General features: G+C 40.7%; 1 protein-coding gene across 6 annotated transcripts in view; it reads right to left on the bottom strand.

The window, feature by feature from the left end:
- POC1B (POC1 centriolar protein B) overlaps positions 1-26,489 on the bottom strand; it is a 167,495-nt gene that overhangs the window by 123,550 nt on the left and 17,456 nt on the right. For all 6 annotated transcript variants that reach the window (XM_023559445.2, XM_064283754.1, XM_023559451.2 and 3 more), the window contains 2 exons: positions 16,955-17,126; positions 10,226-10,405 (listed from right to left, as the gene is read on the bottom strand). In XM_023559445.2, the coding sequence (XP_023415213.1) occupies positions 10,226-10,405; positions 16,955-17,126 (352 nt within the window). The remainder of the gene's footprint in view (positions 1-10,225; positions 10,406-16,954; positions 17,127-26,489) is intronic.

Genomic DNA, 26,489 nt, shown 5'->3' with positions numbered 1-26,489 from the left:
TTAAAGGCTGATTTTCCCCCCTAAAATTAATGCAGGAAAAGCAATAATGTTGAGGACATCATAAAGAAACGTAAGTTATCCTGCAATACACATTATCTTTAAAAATAGACATCTATAGTAATTTTAATTTTTAGAAAAGTTTTTTTTTTTTTGCAACTAAAAGGGGATAGTTTTCATTTATATATTTCAAATGATGTTTTCTTCATTTATTCATTAAAGAAAAACTGTATAAGAACAGAATTTCAGATTCGCATGGACTCTAGACTTTCTGGAGCCAAGGGAGCTGGACAATCCCCTGAAACTATTGCCCTGAGATAATCTTTACAACTTAACCCAAAAATATCCCCTGAAGTCTTCTTAAAACCAAACAACAGTTTAGCTTAAATACAGTAAAAAATGTCTGCCTTGAGCATTATCCTTTATTAAGAATTATCTATATGGGATCAAAGCAACTCAAAAGATTAGACAGGAAGCTTACGGGGCAGTGAGTTTATGTTAATGTGGGAAAAACAACTCAGAAAAGGACAGTAACAATGGTTACACAACTTGAAGAATGCAACCAATGTCACCGAATTGTACAGGTAGAAATAGTTGAATTGGTGTTTGTTTTGCTGTGCATATTCTCAACAACAAAATAAAATTAAAAAAAGAAAAACTGTTAAAAAAAACTGGTAAATACAGAAATGAAAAAAAGCCCATAGTCCCATCATCTAAACACAATTACAGTTAACATCTGGTGTACAACAGGCACTTTATCCTTTATTCATATACATGCCACTTATATCATAATCATAAGAGCTCTGGATTTTGCCTTTCCCTTATGTAAACATGTTCTCATGCTATTACATGCATATACTGCCCTCTCAATGACTCATAGTAGCCCACATTTATTTAACTAGTCTTCTTTATTTGGAAAAATTAGTTATCTCAATTCCTTACCATTATAAATTATAATGGAATGCAATCCCTTTAAATACAAAGCTTTTTCCTTTGAATACAAAAGAGTATTTTCATTAGAACAAATTTCCAGTTGTAGAATCATTTCATCGAAGACTCTTGATACATATTCCAAATTGATTTCTAAAAGGACTATACTAATTTGTATCTTAAAAGCATGACTCTATTTCCCAACAGATGGCATAACTTAAAAATATTTCTGTGAATTACGATGCATAGTCATAAACGATGGTTAGTTAAATCCTAAGAGCACAGCTATTCATCTCTCCTTTCACTACAGGCACCGTCACTGTGCCACATGGACTAAGTCCGGGCTCCAGGAACAAGCTCATACATAGTATATACTTGGCACACAAAGAATTTAATTATTTAAGGCCATGTGATAAATTTAAAATTCAAATACCAAACAGAGAAAAAATTGCTTCTCTTCTCCTCTATATTTATTTAAATACACTATCCATGCATTGGGAGAAAGAGCAGGATGGTATGGTGGTTAAGAGTATAAAGGTCCTGGTTCATATACCAGTCCGTCACATTCTATCAGGGCACATTAGGCAAAGCATTAAACTTCTCTTTGCCTCAGTTTCCTCATCTGTAAAAAGGGATAATAATATCTACGTCATAAAATCATTATAAGGACTGAATGAATTAATCTATGTAAGTTCCTTAAAAGAGTGCCTGGCACATTGAAAATGTTTTAATAGTGTTAGTGGTAATTATCACACTTTTGTGAATTCCCAAGTACTAAAGGTTGTTTGGGTAATAGCTACCTTAAAAAATAAAGTAATTTATGAATCAGTTTCTTAACACTATCAAGCATTCATAAGAAGAAAATTAAGCTTTTCTGTCTTCAATAATGAGGAATAACCCCAAAACATAATTTAGATAAAATTCTACTGCTACTTTCTTATTCCTTTATTACTTGGATGATTTTTAATGTTTGCTTGTTTAATTCATCTGCAATTTTTATATATGTATGGTATCACTCGATGGCACTGGGTTTGGTTTTGGTTTTTGGTTATGGTATCAAATAAAAATTCAACTTTATATTTTCCATATAGAAATCCAATAAGCTTAACCACATACTGAGTAATCCACCCACTTCCGCACTGATTGGATATGCCATCTTTATCAAAAATTAAGTGTCCATATATACATGGGTCTGCTTCTGGGCCTCTGTGACCTGCTTTCCTAATCCTGTACCATTATCATCATGTTTTAATTATGTTTGTTTTATAGTATGTTTTGAGAGCGAGTTGGATGAGTTTCTCCCCTATATTTTTTTTCCTGCCAAATTTTCTTAGCTATTCTTGCACATTTACTCATCTATATTAATTCTGAGATTGGCTTGTCAGGCCCTATTAAATTCCTTTGGCACAACATCCAGTTCCAGCCATGGATGAGTAGTGGGTATCAGGTTTACTCCCCCTAAAATCATACAAATGGACAAAATACATGAGGCAATTGTTTTTAGCACGGACATGAGACAGCATAGAGTCGTGAATCCTGAGAGATGGGAACCAGACAGATGAGCACCACATCTATCCCAGATTTCTGCTTGGGGCACTTTCTAAACCATGGCACAAGGAAGTAGAGCCCAAGGAAAGAGAAGCACTCTTGCTGGGCAGAGGAAACAAATCAGAATACAGAAATGTTAAAGGGGCTAGAATTTTCAGGGAGAGTACAAGAGAGGAGGGAGCTATGAAAAGCAGAAGCCCCCAAAAACTGCCTAGGAGTCTCCTTGAGTCTTTGGTCAAATACAAAGCTATGTGCACACCGGGCAACAGTCCACGAGGCGTGGCAAAGAATTACAGGGAGGCTGTAATTCCAGTATAATCACTAAGGGGAAGAAGTGGAATGTGAGGGTAGTTAACAGCTGACTTACACTTTACATACATTAACTTGTTTAATCTGCCCAATAACTCTATGAAGAAGATACTTTCATTATCCCTATTTTATAGGGGAAGAGACAGGTTAAGTCATGAGCCCAGGATCACATGCTACTGAGCCCATGCTCTTAACCACTACACTATATTGCCTCTCTGCTGAAGCGAATTGAGTGTACTGTGTTATTTGAAAGATACTTTGTCAACAGAGAGGAGGTGTCAAGCTACAGCAAAAGATAAAGAGCAAAAGCTAGTTACCGTGTCTCCATCCTGGCCCAGTTGTTGTTAGGTGCAATTGAGTCGGTTCCAACTCATAGCGACCCTATATACAACAGAACAAAACACTGCCAGTCCTGCACCATGCTCACAATTGTTGCTATGCTCAAGCCCATTGTTGCAGCCACTCCATCAATCCATCTCACTGAGGGTCTTCCTATTTTTCACTGCCTCTCTCCTTTACCAAGCATGATGTCCTTCTCCAGGGACTGATCCCTCCTCACAACATGTCCAAAGTATGTGAGACATAGTCTTGCCATCCTTGCCCCCAAGGAGAGAGGGTATTTGACTGGCAGAACCGATTATTTAGTTTCCTTGGTAAGTTATGTAGAACAGAGGGGTCCATCTCAATATCCTAACCTGACAAAACTATCCAAAAAGATTTTTTTCAACAAATTCCTCTTGCTTCAGTTCCACAGCCCACTGAGCAGCCTTTTGATTATATTCTGACTTTTTTTAAAAAGAAAGAAGTCCCTGACTGAGGGTTAAAAATGTTTCAGTCCCCTTGGAAGTTAGTACTGTCATCATAAATAAGTAAACTGGCATCTGTTTTTTATTTAAGACTCTCCTAAATTTATTAATTATGACTCAGTTCCCCCTGAGCTCTCTCACCTCTGGTTACACGATCAAAACTGGGTTTCTGGTTCTGCAGACCTTTGTAAGATAGTCCTAGACTAGGGTGACCCCACCAAGGCTAAGTTCTTACAGGAAGTTGCATAAACATTCGGGGCGGCTGGTCCCGAGTGGTCGCTGGACCCTCTAGACGTTGGTTTTATCTCTCTTGTTCTCTAACTGCATAAAATGAGCCAAGAAAAGAGTATAACAAATGTGTGAGAAATTATCTGTAATAATGTTGTGGAGTGCATATGTGCAAAGTTTCCATGAAGACGAAATCCTTACTCATTAAATTTAACCAAATTATTTATCATAGAAAGACCTCCAGAGTAGTCTGTACAGAATTTCACATGAATCATTTACTCCCGATAGTAAGAAACCAACTGATTAAATAAATAAATAAACCTCAGAACCACAATGTGCTAACAAGATAAATGCATTCTATTAAGATCAGGTGTACTGAGCATACAAATTGTGAATCTGAACAGAGTTCACCGAAACAGACAATGAAGCAGTGAAGCAATATAAGAATTCTTCATGCATAACAGGCATGTACAATACCCCTGGATCTTTAATATAAAAGATCCACAAAATGAATCGTTCCTGAAGAGCCCATGAAAACTTCCAACAGAACTACCTCCATGTTAGAAGTCAACCTAAGCCTACTCAACAACTTTTCATTGATTCACTCAACCTACATATTTGCACCACTTCTCTGAGCCTTCTCCACCCCAGTAACTAGCATTCTACAGTATATGACTCTGCCTCGAACACTCTCCCAAAGCAGACATGCCTCCCCTGACCTCCACAGACAAAAGAGCACCTCTCACCTACAAATCATGTACGGTAACAAGAAGAGGAGGCAGAGATCTATTATCTAGTGGACTGAAAATGTTGTTCTACCTTTTCACTTCAAGGGAAAAAAGCTGCATCTTCCTGTTATCTTACATGATTTATATCCAGAGCACTTACTGCTAACGTATTTGTTTACTGTCTGCTTCCGTTCAGTAGAAGAATCTCCATGAGTGTGGGAATGTTGTCTGTTTTACTTCCTGTGGTACCCACAGAATTTACAGAACTGTGCCTGGTAAGAGCATACAGTGTGAATAAACCACTTGTAATTCAAAGTCTAATAGGGAAGAGAGACCTAAGCTGACAAAGAGGCCTCATAAACAGGGCAATGTGGCGGCATACAGGAAGAAGGGAGCAGCTCAGTCTGAGAGAGTGAGAAACACTTCTCGAAGAAATGCAGAAGAGGATGGTGAAGGGTGGGTAGAGGCAGTGGACACTCCAGGCATGGCAAGGCACAGAGCATTACAGAGTACTGCATGCTTGGGGAACACTGTATGGCTGCAATAAGGTAAGGAGTGAAAAGGACAAAAGACACGATGAACAGGGAAGCAGAGCATACATACCAGAGCAAGGAGCCACTAAGAGGCTTTAAGCTGGGGAACAGCTTGACCAGATTTGCATTTCGCAAAGGTCATGTTGAAGGCAATATTGGGATGAATGTAAATGTATAGTCAGGCAGAACATTTAGATTACTGCCAAGTCTCCTCAAGAGCCAATGATGCTAAAACTAAGGCAGTGGTGTTGAGAATGGAGACAAGTGGCTGGGGTGCACATCACTTGATATGAAGATAATCCCCGCTTTTTCAAAACATGTCCTATGAAAAGCATCATTTTTTTTTTTTTTTAAGCAAATGGATTTTCTTTTAAGACTTATGTCACACACACACACACACACACACATGCACACATGCATGCGCACACACTCAGTAATTTCAGACATGGCTAGATCCAGAAGCTAAGCTATGTGATTAGACAGCAATTCAGTCTGTCTTCATCTCACAGTTCTGTTCTCCTCTGAATCAGCATCATTCTCAGGTCAGCTCTTTGCCTACCACGTCCCTCAGCTGTTACAGGTTTAAATAAGCTCAAAGAAAACAATCCCAGAGGAAAGTCCTGCAGTTCCAATAAGAGTGCTGGAACCGAAATTCACTGACTCCTATAGAAGGGTGACATTCTATTCCCGATGGCCAAGCCTGAGCTGAATGCCCACCACTGGACATAGAGACAGGGCCACTCCAGTTGATAATGTTCAGAGGGAAAGTGAGAGAGGACTGGCTCCTCATCGAAAACTGACGCGTCCCTACCAGAAAACGGGAGAACAAATGCTAAGCAGATGAAAGTGAGAGTTCCACCATAGCTTTCTTTCCTTGAACTGAAAAGGGAGAACATTTTCAGTCCACTAGGTGATAGATCTCTGCCTCCTCTTCTTACTGACATCATAAATAAATATAAATTATTTGACCAGCCTCTTGGGGAGCACCATACGTCAACTCCTTAAGCCTGAAATCAAACCCCTGTCCGTTGAGTTGATTTTGGCTCCTATAGGGCACAGTAGACTGCCCCATACGGTTTGCAAGGCTGTAATTTGTATGGAAGCAGACCGCCACATCTTTCTCCTGTGGAGAGGCTGGTAGGTTAGAACCACCAACCTTTCAGTTGGCAGCTGAGCATCTAACCACTGTGCCACCAGGGTCCTTGTTACTTCCTTAGATGGGAAAATATTTTAAGTCAGGTGTCATGGATTGAATTACGTTATGGATTGAACTGAATGGATAGAGGCTGGAGGAGTCTTAAAGTGCCTAATAGTAAAAGCCTAGATTGCCTTGAAGAGACAGTTAGTGGAACTAGGACATCAAAGACAATTTTGGTGAAGTCTCAGAAGGAAATGAGGACAGCTGTTATATTGGAGACAGTGCAGATGGCAAAAAGCAGCATCAGAAAAATGGTAGCAGCAGAACCAGGAGACCGGCTTGAGATAGCACTGGAGCTAACCCCTGGAGTGAGAGAGCTGAGTGCCTTTGGGAGGAGGCTTCCTGGCAGAGTGACGTGCCTTCAGGCACTTATCTGTGGAGCTACATAGGCAGACCAGGGCAGATGCAGGCGATGGCAACTGGGTTCGGGGAGCTGAGAGGCCAAGGAACCAGGAAGCAGGAGCTGAAGAGACAAGGAACACAGGAAGCAGAGCTGCCTCAGTCTCAAAGGGTTAGGCCACAATCTCTGGGGTCTCAAAGGGTGGAGTCGCCACTCAAATGGAGCTGAGTTGTCATTCCAGTGAGCCTGAAAGGTGGAGCTGAAGCCTAGGGCCAAGGATCCTCCACCTTGAATCCAGAGTATATGGCCAAAACCTAGAATTTGGAGGGCAGGGCCATTATCTAAATGATCTCAGAGAACAGAGGGTTATTTCCAAGCCTTGAGGGCTAATGAAATGTATTCTGATGACTTGCTTGGTACCTGTTATCCCTTCTTTCCCTCCAATTTCTCCCATTTGTAATAGAACTGTGTGCCTTGTGCCTGTTCCACCATTGCACTTTGGAAGCAAATAACTTGTACTCTAGATTTCACAGATGAAGAGGGATTTTTAGATTTTGGAATGGAGTTAAGATTTTTGCTATGATACGAAGACATGAATGTGTTTTAGATGTGGCAGGGATATGATTTTAGGGGGTCAATGATTAGAATATCATGGATTGAATTGTGTTCCCCAAAAATGTGTGTCAACTTGGCTAGGCCATGATTCTCAGTACTGTGTGACTGTCCACCATTTTGTCATCTAATGTGATTTTCCTGTGTTGTTAATCCTACCTGTATGATGTTAATGAGGCGGGATTACAGGCAGTTATGTTAATGAGGCAGAACTCAATCTACAAGATTAGGTTGTGTTTTAAATCAACATCTTTTAAGATATAAAAGACAGAAGCGAGCAGAGTGACTTAAGGACCTTATACCACCAAGAAACGAGAGCCAGGAGAATAGTGTGTCCTTTGGACCCAGGGTCCCTGCACTGGGAAGCTCCTCAACCAGGGAAGAACAAGAACCTCAGAGCTAAGAGAGAGAGAAAGGCTTCTTCCTATAGCTGGCACCCTGAATTTGGACTCTAGCCTCCTAAACTGTGAGAAAATAAATTTCTCTTTGTTAAAGCTGTTCACTTGTGGTATTTTGTTATAGGAGCACTAGATAACTAAGACATCAGAGTACATATACATAGTATCTTTAAAATTTTAACACGAATGTGATGTCCAATGATGATGGCTAAGATTTATATAGTGATTATTATATGGGAGGCACTATTCTAATTTTACAGGTAAGGAAACTGAGGCACTGAGAAATTAGGTAACTTCAAGGTCACACAACTAATAGGTGGTGTGGCTGGGGTTTTAACCTACAGATTTAGGTCCAGAGTCCATATTCTTAACCACACTACTATATGGCAGGTACAGAAATGAAAATGAGATAGCCAGAGCCAAAAAGTGGCTCTGATTTTTATCAACATCTCCTGAGCAACAATGTCCTAATGAAAGCAGTAACAATGGTTAAGAATATGGGCTGTAAGGCTAGACAGGCAGGCCCAGGCTCAAACTTCTACTCTACCGCATCCTAGTTGGTGACACCTGGGCACTTATTTCACACAGCAGGCACAAACAAGGTGGCTGCAGGGTTCACAGCTATTCCGCCAGTGATCACATCTATGCCATATCCCCTTCTTGTGACAACTGTCCCTCCTCTCTATCCCCAACCCCAACACATGAGGTCTGTGCCCCCTGTTGTGGGTTGAATTGTAGACCCCAAAAACATAAGTTGAAGTCCTAAGCCTTCGTACCTGTGAACGTGACCTTTTTGGAATCAGGCTCTTTGCAGACGCAATCAAGTTAGGATGAGGTCATACTGGTGTCCTTATAAGAAGAGACACAGAAAAAGACACACAGCGAAACACCATGTGATGATGGAGGCAGAGATTACAGTGAGAAATGCCAGGGATCGTTGCAACCACCGCAAGCTGGAAGAGGCTTTGGAGGGAACATGGCCCCGCTGGCACCTTTATTCCGGACTTCTAGCTTCCAAACCTGTGACCGCATAAATTTCTGTTGCCTTAAGCCACAGTTTGCAGTACTTTGTTAAGACAGCCATAGAAAACTAATATACCCACCTTGTCCCTGGTAATTGGTCCCAAGGTAATTGGGCTGATCGAGAAATTGAACCTAAACCACAGTATCTCACCAGCTTGTGAAGGGGTGGGCATGGGACCCAAGCCAGGCCATTGTCACCCTGGCCTTTTCTAACAGGAGCTAAGAGAGAGAAGCTTTACCTCTCTCGTCACAAAGCTGTTAGGGCTTAAGCCTAGAGCTGGTAGTGGCTTCAGCATCAGGGTGTTTGAGACAATGAAGCCGGCAATATAGAGAGATCCAGAGACAAGATACAGAGAGACCTGACGTTATTCGAGTCCCAGGCTCTAGTCTTCCCCTTCTTACTCAATGGTTATCAAACACGTCACCCAATCAACCACTGGGAGGAGGGAAAAAGAATTTAAATTTCTGTCAGTTTCAACTGAGTTTTTAAATGAGTCCTAACTTTAACTCTCCAAATTTTAGTTTCCTCATCCACAAAATGGGAAAATAAAAACAACAGCCCATCCCTCACAGGGCATATCTGATGATGATATGAGATACACATATTAAGTCCATTCGCAGTGTATCTTAGGAGTAGGAAGGGCTCCAGGGCTGTTAGCTGCCATTTAACAAAAACACCTACAAAAGCACTGTTCTACCAACAGATTGTTGCCAGGGATTCTGCAGTCACTTCTTAACGCTTCTCTCTCTCTCTGTGGTAACCAACACGAGCTAAAACCATTGACTGTAACCTCAAATTCTATCTAGGATCTAACCACCTCTCACAATCTCCTCTGCCACCACTCTGGTCCAACCCGGGACTTGAACTACTACAATAGCCCCCTAACAAGGTCTCCCTGCTTTTGCCCCAACTTCCAACAGTCTACTCTCCACACAGCAGTCAGAGTGATCTTGTTAACATGTAAGTCAGACAGCACATGACACTCCTCTGATGAACACGCTCCAGTGTCACCTTATCTGACTCAGGGTATATGCCAGAGCCCTCCCTGACCTGGCCCCAGTCTCCACGAGGCCTCTTACCCCCTCCCCTGCACTCGGCTCCATATCAGCCTCCTTGCTCTTCCTCAAACATGCCACCTCACTCCCACCTCAGGGATTTCAGACTTGTTTCTCTGCCCGGGACGTTTCTTTCCCAAATTTCTTCAAGCCTCACTCCCTCCTCTCCTTCAGATGAGTCAGTGGTCACTTTCTCTGTGAGGCAGTGTGTAACCGTTCTATTTAAAATGGCAGCCCCTTTCCTTACTCAGTTCTAATATTCTCCATAAGACTTACCACCATCTGACCCACTGTATCTATTTTTCTATTTGTTTATTTTCTGTCTCCCCTCTCTAGAATGTAAGCTCCATGAAAGCAAGAGTTCTTGACAGTTTTGTTTACTACTATAATCCCAGCAGGCACACAATGTTTGCTGAATGAATGAATCCATTTGCCCCCAATCTTTTTTTTTCTTTTACCGGTAAACATGAACTATAGTCAAAAAAGTAGAAATCTTATTATGAAACTTTTTGCACTTACTTGGCACAGCGTACCCAATGCGTATGGCGGTACAAGGAATATAAGAAGCGTTGGCGATACATGTTCCATACTTTGATTGATTTGTCTTCAGAAGCTGTAGCTAGAAGCTGGCCATCAGCCGAAAAATCCACACTTCGAACAGGGGCAGTGTGAGCTTTAAATTCAGAGGATTTTCCCTTCCTAGAAATAAATAGTTTAGTATTTATAACTCATTTGATTTCATTATAATCAATATCTAATCAACTCTGAAACATAAAATGGTTGAACTCTTGTAAACACTAACAAAGGTGTTAAAAGGTCGTGTTGTACCACACTTTTCCTCAATATTGTTTTGAACTGGTTTTGCTAAAGTATGCTTAACAAGAAAGACCCTGGTTGGCCCCACCCTGATACGCATTTACTCTTTTGATTTTAACTGAAAGCTAGGAAGATAATATTTTGAATGGATTTCTACCAAGTATTTCAAGTTCCTGGATACACTGTAGCAGGATACAGTTTGAAGAACTTAGAGAACATAGAAAAGCTAAGATCGATGAAATCCAGCTGTGCAAACTGTTAGTCTGGGTTGGGAAGGATGAAACATTCTACGCGCCATTTACCTCTATACAGAATGACCCCAGGGGACCTGGCTTTCCAGTCCCCACCTACATTTCCATCCACCAGTAAGGAGAAGTGAGACACACTAAGGCTAAGGCCTCCTTCACCTCTAGGCCCAATCTTACACTCACAAGCAAAACAAAGATTAAACGGGAATAACATACTATAATTCTTAACACCGTTAAATTTCAGATGTAGTTCCCCCCCCCCCCCCTTAGAAAGCATGGGAAAAGGAGAATAGGAAAAGGCGTAAAGAAAATAATGTAAGACATTTGAGAAGATGCAGAAAGTTTGTTATATTTTAAGGGCAGGCTATATAGTGTTGGAGTTAAAAGGTGACATTTGGGAGATACTACTTTCTGTGTCTTTCTCAAAGCACTTTCACCTTTCATTATACACAGGATTTAGCAATTTTTTTTTTTTTTTCATTTAGAAACTTGTATTTATACTAGTGATACTTTATGGGGAAAACTGCCCTAACTGCTCAAAATAAGATCAGGAAACAGAATTTACTCAGATACAAAACATTCATCTCAGATTTGCAAATGTTTACACTGACTTCCCACATATTCACACCTCGTCCTGTGTTGCTACACCTTGGTTTTTCGTAGCAACATCTGCCCATCTCTAAGCCAGAAGCAGGGAAGTCACACTCAACTCCCCCCTCTTTGTCTCCTCCCACACCCGGTCAACAAACCATGTCATTTTCACTGCCTGAACATCTTTTGAATCCCTTTTCTTTCTATGCCAGTGATACTTGTCTCAATGTAGATATACCCTCATCACCCTTCACCTAGATTATTGCAAAAGCCTTTTATCCGGTCTCCTTCCTTACTCTAATCGTTTACCCATCCCTCCCCCTGTCACCTATATACTGGGCTTATGACCTTGCTAAAAGTGTAACTCCAAGCATGTAAATCCCAGAGTAAATGGGTCACTGGCTCCCCTCCACATAAGCAGGCTTTTCAAGCTCCTTGGCAAGGCTTCTTGCCACTACCTGAACTTCGTGCTCTTAGAACAACCACAGTGCTTCAATCACACTCTGCCTGAGTACTTACTGCTTTCTCGGCCTGCACTACTTCTCCCACTCCCAGGCTCCCTAGACCAAACCAGACAGGCAACTGCTTTCTACCTGTTACATCTACTAGGATTACTACATTGCGCAGTGATTTTTTTTTTTTTTTAAACTAGGCCTGTTTCTCTCCTACTAAACAGTAAGTTTTTTGAGGAAACGGATGGTGATTTATTATCATTGTATACCCAGCATCTAGCACAACATCAGGCATATAACAATCCATTTTGTTGAGTTCCACTGGGGAGCGGCAATACTTAACAATCTGGCTTACCCTTTCAGTAGCTTACCCTTCAGGTAGAAGGCAAAGGGGACTTTATCATAAATTTCCATCACCTGATATGTGATTTACATCAAGAATAACCTCTCACTATTAATCTTTTTTTTTTCTTTAAAAATTTTTTTTTTTTAATCAATCTTTTTTTTTTCTTTTAAATTAGGAGGGACTATTCAGGGACTAGTTCAGTGAGGTTTCAAGGGAGATTTCTATGAGTAGAAGTCAAGAGCACTGTCTGGCCTGAATTCAAGTAGAAGCCCTGGAAAAAAAACATAGAAAAGACTTGGCATTCACAGTGACCAGTAAGCCAAGAGACGAACAGTTATCATCAAAACCTGCCATGATCTCTAGCTCTACAATCTACATTCCAGCAGGCTAACTTGTTTGTCTTCTTTCTGAAAAGCTCTCCTTCTTTCAGCTGGAAGCTGGCCTAACCATTATATCCTGTCCCATCTGGAAGCATATAAGAAACTGAGATATGAGTGCCTTTGTTTGCTGAACTGATGCTTAACTAATTCCTAGTTTCTCACCTTGCCACATGTAGGCTCTGTGCCTTATACCTGTTTACTTGCCTCCTCCACGCAAATTCTCTTGTCTCTTACTGTAACTCCCAGGCCAGGCCTGCTACCATACTTTCTCCCTCTTATCCTTTCTTAGTCTTCCAGTATTTGCAGTATTTGTCTGCAAATATGGGTGCCAAAAATTCCTCTCATCCCCGTGCACACATGTCACTCTTCCCCTCAGGAGGTGAATTCTACTTCTCCTCCCTTTGAGTCTGGGCTGGCACTGTGACTTACTTAGACCAAAGAGAATGTGGCAGAAGTGACAATGTGCAAGTGCCAGGTCTAGCCTTTACAAGATCCATCAGCTTCTGCTTTTACTCTCCTGGAACCCAGCTGCCATGCTGTAAGGAAGCCCAGGTTACTCAGCTAGAGCGAGGGCACGTGGAGAACCAAGGTGCCCAGCCAACAGCCAGCACCAAGACCCCAGGCATGTGGCTAAGGCCTTGGACCAGTCCAGCCCAGATGACAGGTGAATGGAGCTGAATGAATAACCTCAACAAACATCAAATGGGGCAGAAGTAGCATCCAGACAATTTGAGAAATGACAGTTATTATTTTAAGCTACTCAATTTTGGGGATTGTTATACAGCAACAGGTGATGCACACATCAGCTTCATTCCCACTGCCATGATCTACCAATGCCCGGGTCCCACTACAACATATTAGGAAGGCAAACTAGAGACATCTGCAAAAAGCCTAATTGCTGTAATTAGATTAGCTAATACAAATTAATGAGGGGTACGTTTTTAGCTTATCTGCCCTTGTAGAATTTGTTCATTGAGATTTCCTTGAATTAGTAATGGAGGCTGAGGCTGTGTGGTGCTGAAGGCAACAAAAACACTAGCCCAAATTCCTTACGTTAAGAATTTTGGAAAATGCTTCTCCTCTAAGACCTAAAACCAATCTCTTTGCCCTACAATTCCCCTCTATACTATCATTCACGTTGTTGTCGCTGGGTGCCATCGAGTCGGTTCCAACTCATAGTGACTCTATGCCAAACAGAACGAAACACTGCCCGGTCCTGTGCCATCCTTACAGTCGTTGTTACGCTTCAGCTCATTGTTGCAGCTACTGTGTCAATCCATCTCGTTGAGGGTCTTCCTCTTTTCTGCTGGCCCTGTACTGTGCCAAACATGATGTCCTTCTCCAGGGTCTGATCCTTCCTGACAAATGTCCAAAGCATGTAGGATGCAGTCTCGCCATTGTTGCTTCTAAGGAGCAGTCTGGTTGTACTTCTTCCAAGACAGATGTGTTCATTCTTTTGGCAGTCCATGGTATATTCAATATTCTTCACCAACACCACAATTCAAAGGCATCAATTCTTCTTCAGTCTTCTTATTCATTGTCCAGCTTTCACATGCATATGATGGGATTGAAAATACCATGGCTTGGGTAAGGCACACCTTAGTTTTCAAGGTAACATCTTTGCTTTTCAACACTTTAAAGAGGTTCTTTTGCAGCATATTTGCCTAATGTGATGTGTTGTTTTATTTCTTGACTGCTGTTTCCATGGCTGTTAATTGTAGATATAAGTAAAATGAAATCCTTGACAACTTCAATCTTTTCTCCATTTATCATGATGTTGCTCATTGGTCCAGTTGTGAGGATTTTTGTTTCCTTTATGTTGAGATGCAATCCATACTGAAGGCTGTGGTCTTTGATCTTCATCAGTAAATACTTCAAGTCTTTTTCACTTTCAGCAATCAAGGCTGTGTTGTCTGCATAACGCAGGTTGTTAATGAATCTTCCTCCAATCCTGATGCCCTGTTCTTCTTCACATAGTCCAGCTTCTTGGATTATTTGCTCAGCATACAGATTGAATAGGTATGGTGAAAGGATACAGCCCTGACGCACCCTCCCTGACTTGAAACCAATCAATATCCCCTTGTTCTGTCCAAACAACTGCCTCTTGATCTATGTAAAGGTTCCTCATGAGTACAATTAAGTGTTCTCGAACTCTCATTCTTTGCAATGTTATCCATAATTTGTTATGATCCACACAGTCGAATGCCTTTGCATAGCCAATAAAACACAGGTAAACATTCTTCCGGTATTCTGTTTTCAGCCAGGATCCATCTGACATCAGCGATGATATCCCTGGTTCCACGTCCTCTTCTGAAACCGGCCTGAATTTCTGGCAGTTCCCTGTCAATATACTGCTGCAGCCATTTTTGAATGATCTTCAGCAAAATTTTGCTTGCGTGTGGTATTAATGATTTCCGCATTCGGCTGGATCACCTTTCTTGGGAATAGGCATAAATATGGATCTCTTTCAGTCAGCTGGCCAGCAAGCTGTCTTCCATATTTCTTGACATAGATGAGTGAGCATCTCCAGCACTGCATCTGTTTGTTGAAATATCTCAATTGATAGTCCATCAATTCCTGGAGCTTTTTTTTTTGCCAACACCTTCAGAGCAGCTTGGACTTCTTTCTTCAGTACCATCAGTTCCTGATCGTATGCCACCTCTTGAAATGGTTGAACATCGACTAATTCTTTTTGGTATAATGACTCTATGTATTCCTTCCATCTTCTTTTGATGCTTTCTGTCAGAACAAGGCCAGGGGCTGACTGTGGAACAGGAGAACAGACCATCAATTGCTCATATGCAAGTTCAAGCTGAAACTGAAGAAAATCACAGCAAGTCCATGAGAGCCAAAATACAACCTTGAGTATATCCCACCTGAATTTAGAGACCATCCGAAGAATAGATATGACACATTGAACACCAGTGACCAAAGACCAGATGAGTTGTGGAATGACATCAAGGACATCATACGTGAAGAAAGCCAAGAGGTCACTGAAAAGACAGGAAAGAAAGAAAAGACCAAGATGGATGTCAGAGGAGACTCTGAAACTTGCTCACAAATGTCGAGCAGCTAAAGCAAAAGGAAGAAATGATGAAGTAAAAGAACTGAACAGAAGATTTCAAACGGTGGCTTGAGAAGACAAAGTATTATAATGACATGTGTAAAGAGCTGGAGATAGAAAACCAAAAGGGAAGAACATGCTCAGCATTTCTCAAGCTGAAAGAACTGAAGAAAAAGTTCAAGCCTTGAGTTGCAACAGTGAAGGAGTCTATGGGGAAAATATTAAATGACACAGGAAGCATCAAAAGAAGATGGAAGGAATACACAGAGTCATAATACCAAAACAAATTACTCGACATTCAACCATTCACGTTATTATTATAATATGTCACGTCTTTTCAATTTCTCAGCATGGAGTTTCCCTTGGGCAGAAAAAAGTATCCAGCAGCTTTCTTTCATTTACTTTCTTTCATTTGGGAGTACTGGGCCTATTCAATCACATACCTCAAATTAAGTCTCATCACAACAGAGTCAAGGAAAATACTCAAATTCTCATCCTCTTAAGTTTTTATAGGAGGAATGATAAGATGTATGGGATTTGCTCTAAAAATACTCCAACAAAAAAAAAAAAGGGAGGGGGGATGTATGTGGAACAGATGAAACAAGATTGGCAGAATACTGAAAATTTTGAGGCCAGATGATGGGTATGTGGAGGCTGCGGGGAGTCATTGTGCTATTCATTCTATTTTCGTGTATATTTGAAAACTTACATAATTAAAAGTTTAATTTTTTTTGTTGTTATGGATCAATAATTGTCTTAACTAGATGGGCTACTAGCTAGGGTTTGAGCAGCCTCTTTAAAATGTAACCGTTTTTACTTTTGTCAGAAACTTTCCTTACCAAGAAAATTCTGGAGACCAGTAATAAGTGATACAAATCAAAGGACAGTTCTGGCATACGGATTTTAATCAGGATCTAACGGTTCCTAAAGCATTCATGATTGGGCATTAGGAGTCTAAGAAACCCTCTAGGATATAAAAATTTTGGTTATATATATGTAGACGTCTGTCTTTCTGGGGAGATAGTCTAAAGCTTACATCGGATTTATAAAATGATTGGTAAACACTATCTCCCAAAAAAACTTAAGACATACTAAGCATATTTCCATAGTTAGAAACCATTTCAAATAGAAGACATAGTTATAAGCTAAAATGAGGGAAAAATGGTATGAAATAGTTAGACTTTACAAGAAGAATACAGTACACCTTGTATGTGACTCAGTATAGCTAACCAGGGAGTTTGGGCATTCCAGAAAAGTATATATAAGGATCAGCCAGGCTCCAGCTTTCTTTCACATTTTAAATCCAAAGCATATCACGTGTTTTATTGTTTTGTTTGTTTGTTTTTCTTACTTATCAGGAATCCAGAGTCTAACGGTCCTGTCTCGTGAAGCAGATGCCAATAAGTTTCCAACTGGAGAAAACTGCACGCTGGTTACAACATCCTTGTGACCCACAAATCTGAAAGCTCTAGCTTGTGGCTTGAAATTCCACAGCATGAGAAATGTATCCCAAGAAGCAGTAGCTATCAAGAAAAAGAAGAACAAAATCACTGTTTGTTAAAATGCAAACATAAACATGTCTTATTACAATGGGCAACATATCTAATACCAAGGTGTCCAGGTAATAGAGAGGCTGGGGGTTGTAGGGCTGGCTAGGTAATGACAAAAATATTTTTAAAAGAAACCCAAAGCTATATCACTAATAAACAAGTTTGACTGTGTCCTCTGTACCCACACAGCAGGATTACTGGATCCTGTGCTTAGAGTGCAATAACTACTTATTTACTAGAAGGAGGCAGAACAGTGTAACAGAGCGCACATTGGACTAGGGTGTTCAGCTCTGCTTCTGACTGTCTGGGTGACTGGGAAAACTGACTTAACCTCTGTCATGAGGACTGACTGTTTTTCCTGAGAGGGCTGGACAAGATGATTTTTTAAACTGTTAATGTGGAAATAATTTCACACTTATAGAAAAGTTATAAAAATAATACAAAGAACACTGGGTGAATTTACTCAGATTTACCTGTTATTAATATTTTCCCCATTTGTTTTTTAATTTGCTCTTGTGCTCATTTGCGTGTGCTCCCCACCCCCTTGCTGTACATGCACACATACATATTATTTTTTTCCTAAACCATGTGGGAGTAAGTTGTATACACCAGGACACCTTTATTTGTAAATGCTTCATATATTTTTCTAAGAATAAGGATATTCTCTTTTATACCCATAGCACAGTTACCAATTTTAGAAAATTTATCACTGATGTAATCTACCATTTATATTCCAGTTTTGTCAATTGACCCACTTTTATAGCTGGATAAGATGATCTTAAAAGTCTCTTTCTTCTGTCATTTTATGACATTCTACGATTAATAAAAGACTCATGTGTATTAACATTACCTTAAGGCTTTAAGAGAAGAAAAACAGCCATAATCAATGGTGGAAATAAATGCCTTGGACAAAGAATGAGTAAATAAATGAAAGATAGATCTAACTTTATTGCCTAAAAATCCAATTTTATTATATGCATGTAGCCCCAGAATAGCCCCAATAATGGGAATCAGGTTAGAGAGAATCACTAAATCTAAATTATAAAATGCTTAGAAAAAAAAATGCAACTTTATAAACTTCAAATAAAATTAGTATCAGTGCTCTAAACCAAAAACCAAACCAGTTGCTATCAAGTCGATTCCAACTCACAGCAACCCATGGGTGTCAGAGTAGAACGGTGCTCCACTGGGTTTTCAGTGGCTGATTTTTGGGACACAGATCACCAGGCCTTTCTTCCAACGCAACTGTGAACAGACTCAAACCTCCAACCTTTCAGTTAGCAGCTGAGGGCATTAACCATTGGTACCACCCAGGAACTCCAAAGAAGAGAAACAGGTCCTGGCTAAATAAAGTCACTGAAAGTGTTCTCAAGACTTTAGCCAGAGATAAAATTCACTCGCACTGAGGCTATGCATTGTTTCCACATAAACCAGTTAAAGTGAGTTTATAAGTTTTAAGTTACAATGCTGCATGCTACCCCCTTAAAAAAAAAAAAAGTACTCAAAGTTGATGATGTCTCATCACAGCCCATCCAAATTATTAAATGTTTACATTAGGATCTGAATTATCTTGGGTTAATGTAGACAAAATAGGTTAGAAAAATAAATTATCATATGCATTAAACCTAGGACCCTATCTGAGTATTATGGTGCAAAAAGACATAGAGAAGCAAATAAGACACAATCCCTTCCCTCAAGGAATCACAATATACTAGGGGAGACACATCATTAATTATAGCTATGTGTACAGAGGATTTTTGTATATATTATCTATCCATTCACTTTGGATGGGTGGTTAGGTGGGCCTGTCTCAGGAAGGGACACACAAGTACAGACCTGAGTGAAATAAGGAGTGAGTCAGGCTAAGATGTGAAGAAAGAGCACTCCAGGCAGAAGGCGTCCAAACACAAAAGCTGAGACTGTAAACCATTTCCAACAACAAAGGAACAGCAAGGAGGCCGGTGAGTCCACAGCGGAGGGGAGAAAAGGGACAGCAGTGGGAGAAGTCAGGAGGGGGGCAGACACCAGGCAAGGAGCCAGGGTAAGAGGTGTGGATTTTATTTTGAGTGCAATGGTGAACCATGGAAGGATTTTCAGCAGGGTATCTCGTGATGTAAGCTTTAAATTATCGCTCTGACAATGGGGAAAAGAGAGAGATGGTCTTTTCAAGAAATGATGTTGGGATAAACACACACAGTGGAATACTATGCAATGGCAAAGAACAATGATGAGTCCACAGAACTTCTCACAACATGGATGATTCTGGAGGGCATTATGCTGAGTGAAATAAGTCAATCACAGAAGACAAATATTGGATGAGACTGCTATTATAAAAACCCAAGAAAAGGTTTACACATAGAAAAAAAACAATCTTTGATGGTTATGAGGGAGGGGAGGGCTAGGGAGAGGAAATCACTAACTAGATAGTAAAAAACAAAACAAAAACACTCGTTCCCATTCAGTCAACTCCAACTTGGAGCAACCATACAGGACAGAGTAGAACTGTCCCATAGGGTTTCCAAGGAACGGCTGGTAGAGTCAAACTGCTGACCTTTTGGTTAGCAGCTCACCTCTTAACCGCTATGCCACCAGGGCTCTGACTAGATACAGACTAGTGTTAACTTTGGTGAGGGGAAAGACAACACCCAATATAAGTTAAACCAGTACAACTTCACCAAGGCAAAGCCATAGAAGCCTCTGAGACACATCCAAAGACCTTGAGGGACCGAGTTATTGAGGCCTCAGGGGAACATCTAGGTCAACTGGCATAACATAGTTCATAAAGAAAATGTTCTACTTCCTACTTCGGTGAGTAACATCTGGGGTCTTAAAAGCTTATGAACGGCCATCTACATCTATTGGTCTCATCACATTTAGAGCAAAGGAGAATGAAGAAAACCAAAGACACAAGGAAAATATTAGTCCAAAGGACTAACAATGGACCACTTGAACCACAGCCTCCGTCAGCCTGAGCCCAGAAGAACTACCACCACCAACTGCTCTGACAGGGATGACAATAGAGGGTTTTGGACAGAGCGGGAGAAAAATGTAGAACAAAACTGAATTTAAGAAAAAAAGACCAGACTTACTAGTCTGCCAGAGGCTGGAAGAACCCACAAGACTATGGCCCCTGGACACCCTGCTAACTCAAAACTGAAGCCACTCCCAAAGTTCACCTTTCAGCCAAAGATCAGACAGGGCTATAAAACAAACAATAATACACATGAAGAATGTGCGTGTTTGGTCAAGCAAGTATACGATACCAAATGGACAACACCTGCCCAAAAGCAATGATGAGAAGGCAGGAAGGGACAGGAAATCTGGGTGAATGGACACGGGAATCTGGGGTGTAAAGGTAAAAGGGGAGAGTGCTGACACTTTGTGGGGATTGTAACCAATGTCACAAAATAATTCGTGTATAAATTTTTCAATGAGAAGCTAATTTGAACTGTAAATTTTCACCTAAAACACAGTAAAATTTAAAAAACTTAACTAACCTCACTGAACAATTTGATAGAAATTGTCAAATGAGAACCTAATTTACTACATAAACTTTCACCAAAAACACAATAAAGTATTATTTTAAAAAGATGATGTTGGGTCAACCGGATATTCGTAAGGAAAAAAGTGCATCTTGACTCCTAGACTTTATGCCATATACCCAGAAAAAAACCAACAAAAAGTAATTCCATACAGATTGTAGAATTTAAACGTGAAAGGTAAAACAACAAACTATTAGAAGAAAACTAGAGAATATCTTCATGACTTTGAGGTAGGCAAAGATTTCTTAAACAGGACGCAAAAGGCACTAACTATAAAGGAAAAGAAAGATAATTTGTACTGTACTAAATTAAGAAACCTTGTTCATCAAAAGACACCAATAAGAGAGTGGGAAGGCAAGCCATAGAGTGAGAGAAGGTATCTGCAATACGTATACCCAACAAAGTATGCACATACGGAATCTTTCCAGAATTGTACAAGACAACAAGAAAAAAACCAGACTATCCAAGAGGAAAAGGTTTAAACAAGCACTTCACAAAACAAGATATCTAAGTGCCTAATAGGTATATGAAAAGGTTCTAAATTCTATTAGTTATCAAGGAAAAGCAAATTAAAACCACAATGAGATCTCATTACATACTCATCAGAAAGACTACAATAAAAAGATAAATACTATCAAATCTCAGTGAGGATGTAGAACAACTGATTTGGAAATCTGTTTGGAAACACCTGTTGACGCTGAATGTACACTTAACATTTGACCCAGCAATTCTATCCCTAGGTATATACCCAACTGAAATGCTTGCATATGTTTATCAAAAGGCATACATAAGAACGTTCATGGCAGTACTACTCAAAACAGACAAAAACCGAAAACTAACTATCCATGAATAGAGGGATACATAAGTTTTTGGTATAGTCTTACTATACATATATATATATATATATATATAATATATATACACACACACATATACTGGGGTAACTGGATTCCATTTATGTGAAGGGCAAGAAGAAGCAAAACTAATCTCTGGAGCTAGAAGTCAGCATACAGTTTATCTTGGGGCGGGGGGAAGGGTGGATAGTGGTTGGAAGGATGGACAAGAGGGGTTTCTGGGGCTCTGGTAATGTGTCTTGATCTTGGTGTTATTTATATGGGCATGTTCACATTGTGAAACTTAACTGAGTTGTACACTTAGGATTTGTGCAATTTTGGGCACATATCTTCTACATCAATTTTATTATAAAAAAGTTGAATAAAAATTCAACTTTTACTATTAAAAAAAATCACCGTTGTGTGAAGAATATACAGGGCATAGAGGGACAGAATTGAAGGCTGAAATCAATTAGGAGGCTAGTGCAATAATCTAGTCAGGAGACGGCAGTGGTCTGGCTTTGGCTGGAGGGGGCGGAAGTTGGAGAAGCTGTCAAATTGAAGATATATAGTAAAGGCATAGTCTATGAGGCATGTTAATGGACTGGATGTGAGGTGAGAGGAAAAGAGAAGAAGCAAAGGTGCTAGGTGAATCCTGTCATTTCCTGAGATGGAGAAAACCAAAAGAGGAGGAGCTTTGGAGCTGGCGTGGGGCAGGGTAGGGTAGAAATCAAGAGTTCGTTTTGGACACGACTTTGAGATCCCTATTAGACATATGAGTGGAGACGTCAGGTTGGGAGATGGATATACCTGCCTGAAGCAAAGTGAGAGGTTCTGACTATGCAATGTTGTGGTTAAGAGAGCAAGGGCTAGAGTTAGGCTCCTTGGTTCAAATCCTGGCTGTCACTTACTAGCTATGTGCCATTGGGCAAGTTACTCAACCTTTCTGTGCCTGGAACACTTTATCTGCAAAATGTGCTGCTGAAAGTATTAAGTGAAATAATACTTATAATTCATTCCTGGCACATAGAAAACACTCAAATGTAGCTGCCAGGAAAAATAAAACCAAACCCATTGCCATCCAGTCGATTCCAACTCATAGCAACCCTATACGACAGAGTAGAACTGTCCCATAGAGTTTCCAAGGAGTGCCTGGTGGATTCGAACTGCCGACCTTTCGGTTAGCAGCCGTAGCATTTAACCACTATGCCACCTGTTACTGTTAGCAGCGGCCACCCAAAGAAAGTATTAAAGACTGGAAACGGGATGGGGTCGCTTAGGAAGTGAGTATAGAAAGAGAAGAGGGCCAAGGTACCTAACCTTCAGAGAAGACAGAGCAAAGGAAGGAGCCAAAAATGAAGTAGGAGGTGTCCCGGAGACTGTGGTATCCAGAAGACAAGAAAGAGTGCAAAGAGTGATTAGCTATGTTAAATGCTTCAAAGAGTCTGAGTAAGGCCAAGCTTGAGCAGGACTGGCTGCATAGTTTGCAGGACCCAGTTCAAACTATAAATGCGGGACCCCTCGTTCTTTTTTTTTTTTTTTAAATATTTTCAAGACAGTGATAGCAGAGCAGGGTCCCTTCTAAGTGCAGAGTTCTGTGTGACTGCACAGGCCATATGCCCAGTGTAAAAATGGCATGGCAGGGGCATTGTCTGACCTCCTCCAACTTCACAATGGGAAAGGGAAATCAAGATCCTGCCCAAGGCTGATTTCCTATGAGGCAGAGGTCGCACATGCCTCGTATCTCCACCATTTTTACCGATGCTGACAACTGTCCCTCCATTGGCATTCTCTACTTCTCTCTGAGTTTGATAATTTGTTGCAATGGCCACACAGAACTCACTGTACTCACAATTATGAGGTTTATTAGGCAAGTAACAGGTTACAATTCAGGTTCAGGAACACTCATGATACAGCTCTTACAAAAAGACAGCTTCTTTCCAGTTGTTCCCAGCATGCCTCTCCCTGGCCCTCAGCCTTTGCCCTCCTTGGCCAAGTGCTACAAAGCCATTTTAGCTCTGCCGATAGGTGCCCCGAGGCACCCTACTCCACTAGCCAGCCTTAGCCCAAAGGCACTCAGCTCTAGCTCTGTGGGTCTTCAAGCCTTGCTCTACCGAGTGCCCAGAGGCACCTTATTCCACCAGCAAGCCTCCTGCCCAAAAGCGCACAGCTTTCTTGTTCTACCATGCCATCTCCTGCCAGTCTCCTGGACCTGCTGCCTCTGCTGCTGCCATTTCTCTGCTGCTGCTTCTTGCCCTCTTACCATCTTCAGTATTACAGCTCTCTGTCTCCCGGGTCTAGGCGGATCTCAGCACAGGGATCCCAGGTCCAAAGGATGCGCTCCACTCCTGGTTCTTCCCCCTTGGTGGTGGTAAGATCCTCCTTTTGCCTGGAATTGGCTCTCTTTTAAGCCTAGTGGAACAGCAAAACTGACCAATCCCCTTTGGTAGGCCTCAATTTATTTATTTGCACAGGCCCACCTTGGGTGTGTGTTACAAGACCACGGTGAGGAAGGTCACATAAAAGCACCCATAAAGCCAGCCCAAGACCCAAGGATTAAATGCTGGTTTGGCAATAAGAATTGTTTCAGTGAAGTGGTGGTATCAAAGCTGGAATGGAGTGGGTTGAATGGAAAACGAGAGGGTTAATATATACAACACATTCATTAACTAAATCTAGGTTTACAGGACGCCTAATACCACACAGCAGTCCCTGGTTGGTGCAAATGTTTAACATGCTCAGCTGTTAACAAAAGGTTGGTTGTTGGAATCCACCCAGAGGTGCCTCAGAAGAAAAGCCTGTTGATCTACTTCTGAAAAACCAGCCACTGAAACCCTGTGGAGCACTTCTTCCCTGATATACATGGGGTTACCATGAGTCAGAATCAATTCCATGGCAACACTCGGTTTGATACGGGCCAGAAAAAACATGGTATTAGAGGATCATAGTATAGTGACAACTGAAAGGGGTGAAAATATGATGTTTAACCAAGAAGGTGATACAGGAGTTGAGCCTTTATGAATTTTGTCAGGTAGAGTGGACTTTTTAGTTTTTTTCTCAATATTCTCTCTCATAATACTTGAAACTGTGTACTATGCACACTGGGTCTCAAAAAATGATTTAGAGTTGATGGCTGGCTACACACCCACATTAAATCAACACTTCCTATATGAGCACGGGTCTTGTTCAGCAGGATAAACAAACGGTTTATGGGCACGGGAACCGCCCAGCCTTAGGGTAAGGTGGCATTTTGGAGGCCTACTAATTGATGGCACAGGACCAGGCAGTGTTTTGTTCTGTTGTGCATAGAGTCGCATGAGTTGGAGCCGACTCAATGGCACCTAACAACAACAGCAAAATTGTGAAAAACCGGAAGCAGAGAAGTCTCAATTACAACAATGTGGCTCATGGTATACCTTACATTTTCTTATAAATTCAGAAAAAAGACTGATAATCTATAAAAATGCATTCTTATTAAAAACTATGAAAACCAGCACAGAATCTTCCTCCTTACCTCCCTAATCTTTCTTAGGAAAGCACTGTCCCACCAAACCCTGACACTGTGGAAATAAAAGGTATTTGATTACTGATGTCAATGCTGTACTGTATCAACTTGGAATTTGCTTTCTTACATTTCCATTAAACCACACCCTGTATAAACATTACCACTTTATTTGAAATGTCAAAGCAGTGCCATTCATCATCTGACTGGTCTATTCTGAGATAAAATGTCAAAGGGAGGAAGTTAAAAGAAAAGGTTAACTAGAAAATCTACCCATTAAAAATTTTATTTATTTATTTATATTCTTCAACAATAATACATTGTTTCAAGAAACCCTTATTAGAACCTAAGAAAGAACAAAGTCAATGTTCACCTAGTCCAGTGCTTTGTCTCTGGAGGTTAACTACAAGGAGCTTACTAATGGAAAGCGTATTTATTCTCCATAATGTCCAAGAAGCCAACAGTTACTGTGTTAAGTAGCAATAACTTTCTGTAGTAAACCCAATATAACTTTCTGTAGTAAACTCAAGATCTATCTCTCATTGATTTAACCTAATCACCCGCAGTTACTCATAGGTTTGCTCTGTAATACTCCAGGAATACTATTTTTTCAAAAAGAAATGGTGCTGCCTCCAGTTCTTGTGGTTGTTCTTATTTTATTTATCTTTAAATTGGTAATGCAGGTACATGATACAGAATTTCAATACTGTTGTTGTTGTTGTTAGGCACCATCAAGTTAGCTCCAACATATAGCAACCCTATGCACAACAGAAGAAAATACTTCCTGGGCCTGCTCCATCCTAACAATCATTGTTATCCTTAAACCCGTTGCGGCAGCCACTGTGTCAATCAATCTCATCGAGGGGCTTCCTCTTTTTCATTGACCCTCTACTTTACCAAGCACAATGTCCTTCTCCAGGATCTGGTCCCTCTTGACAACATGTCCAAAGTATGCGGGACGTAGCCTCACCGTCCTTGCTTCTAAGGAGCATTCTGGTTGTACTTCTTCTAAAAAAGATTTGTTCGTTCTTGTTTGTCCATGGTATATTCAATACTCTTCACCAACACCACCATCAAAAGGCATCAATTCTTCAGTCTTCCTTATTCATCATCCAGATTCCGCATGCATAAAGAGGTGATTGAAAACACCATGGTCAGGTGCACCTTACCCTTCAAGGTGACATCTTTTGCTTTTCGACCCTTTAGAGAGGTCTTTTGCAGCAGATTTGCCCAATGTGATACATTTTTTGATCTCCTGACTGCTGCTTCCATGGGTTTTGATTGTGGATCCAAGTAAAATGAATTCTTGACAACTTCGATCTTTTCTCCTTTTATCATGATGTTGCTTATGGGTCCTGTTTTGAGGATTTTTGTTTTCTTTATGTTGAGGTGTAATCCATACTGAAGGCTGTGGTCTTTGATCTTCATCAGTATGTACTTCAAGTCCTCTTCACTTTCA

This window comes from Loxodonta africana, chromosome 4, assembly GCF_030014295.1.
Source record: "Loxodonta africana isolate mLoxAfr1 chromosome 4, mLoxAfr1.hap2, whole genome shotgun sequence".
NCBI lineage: Eukaryota > Metazoa > Chordata > Mammalia > Proboscidea > Elephantidae > Loxodonta > Loxodonta africana.
This window is presented reverse-complemented; position numbering and strand designations above follow the sequence as displayed.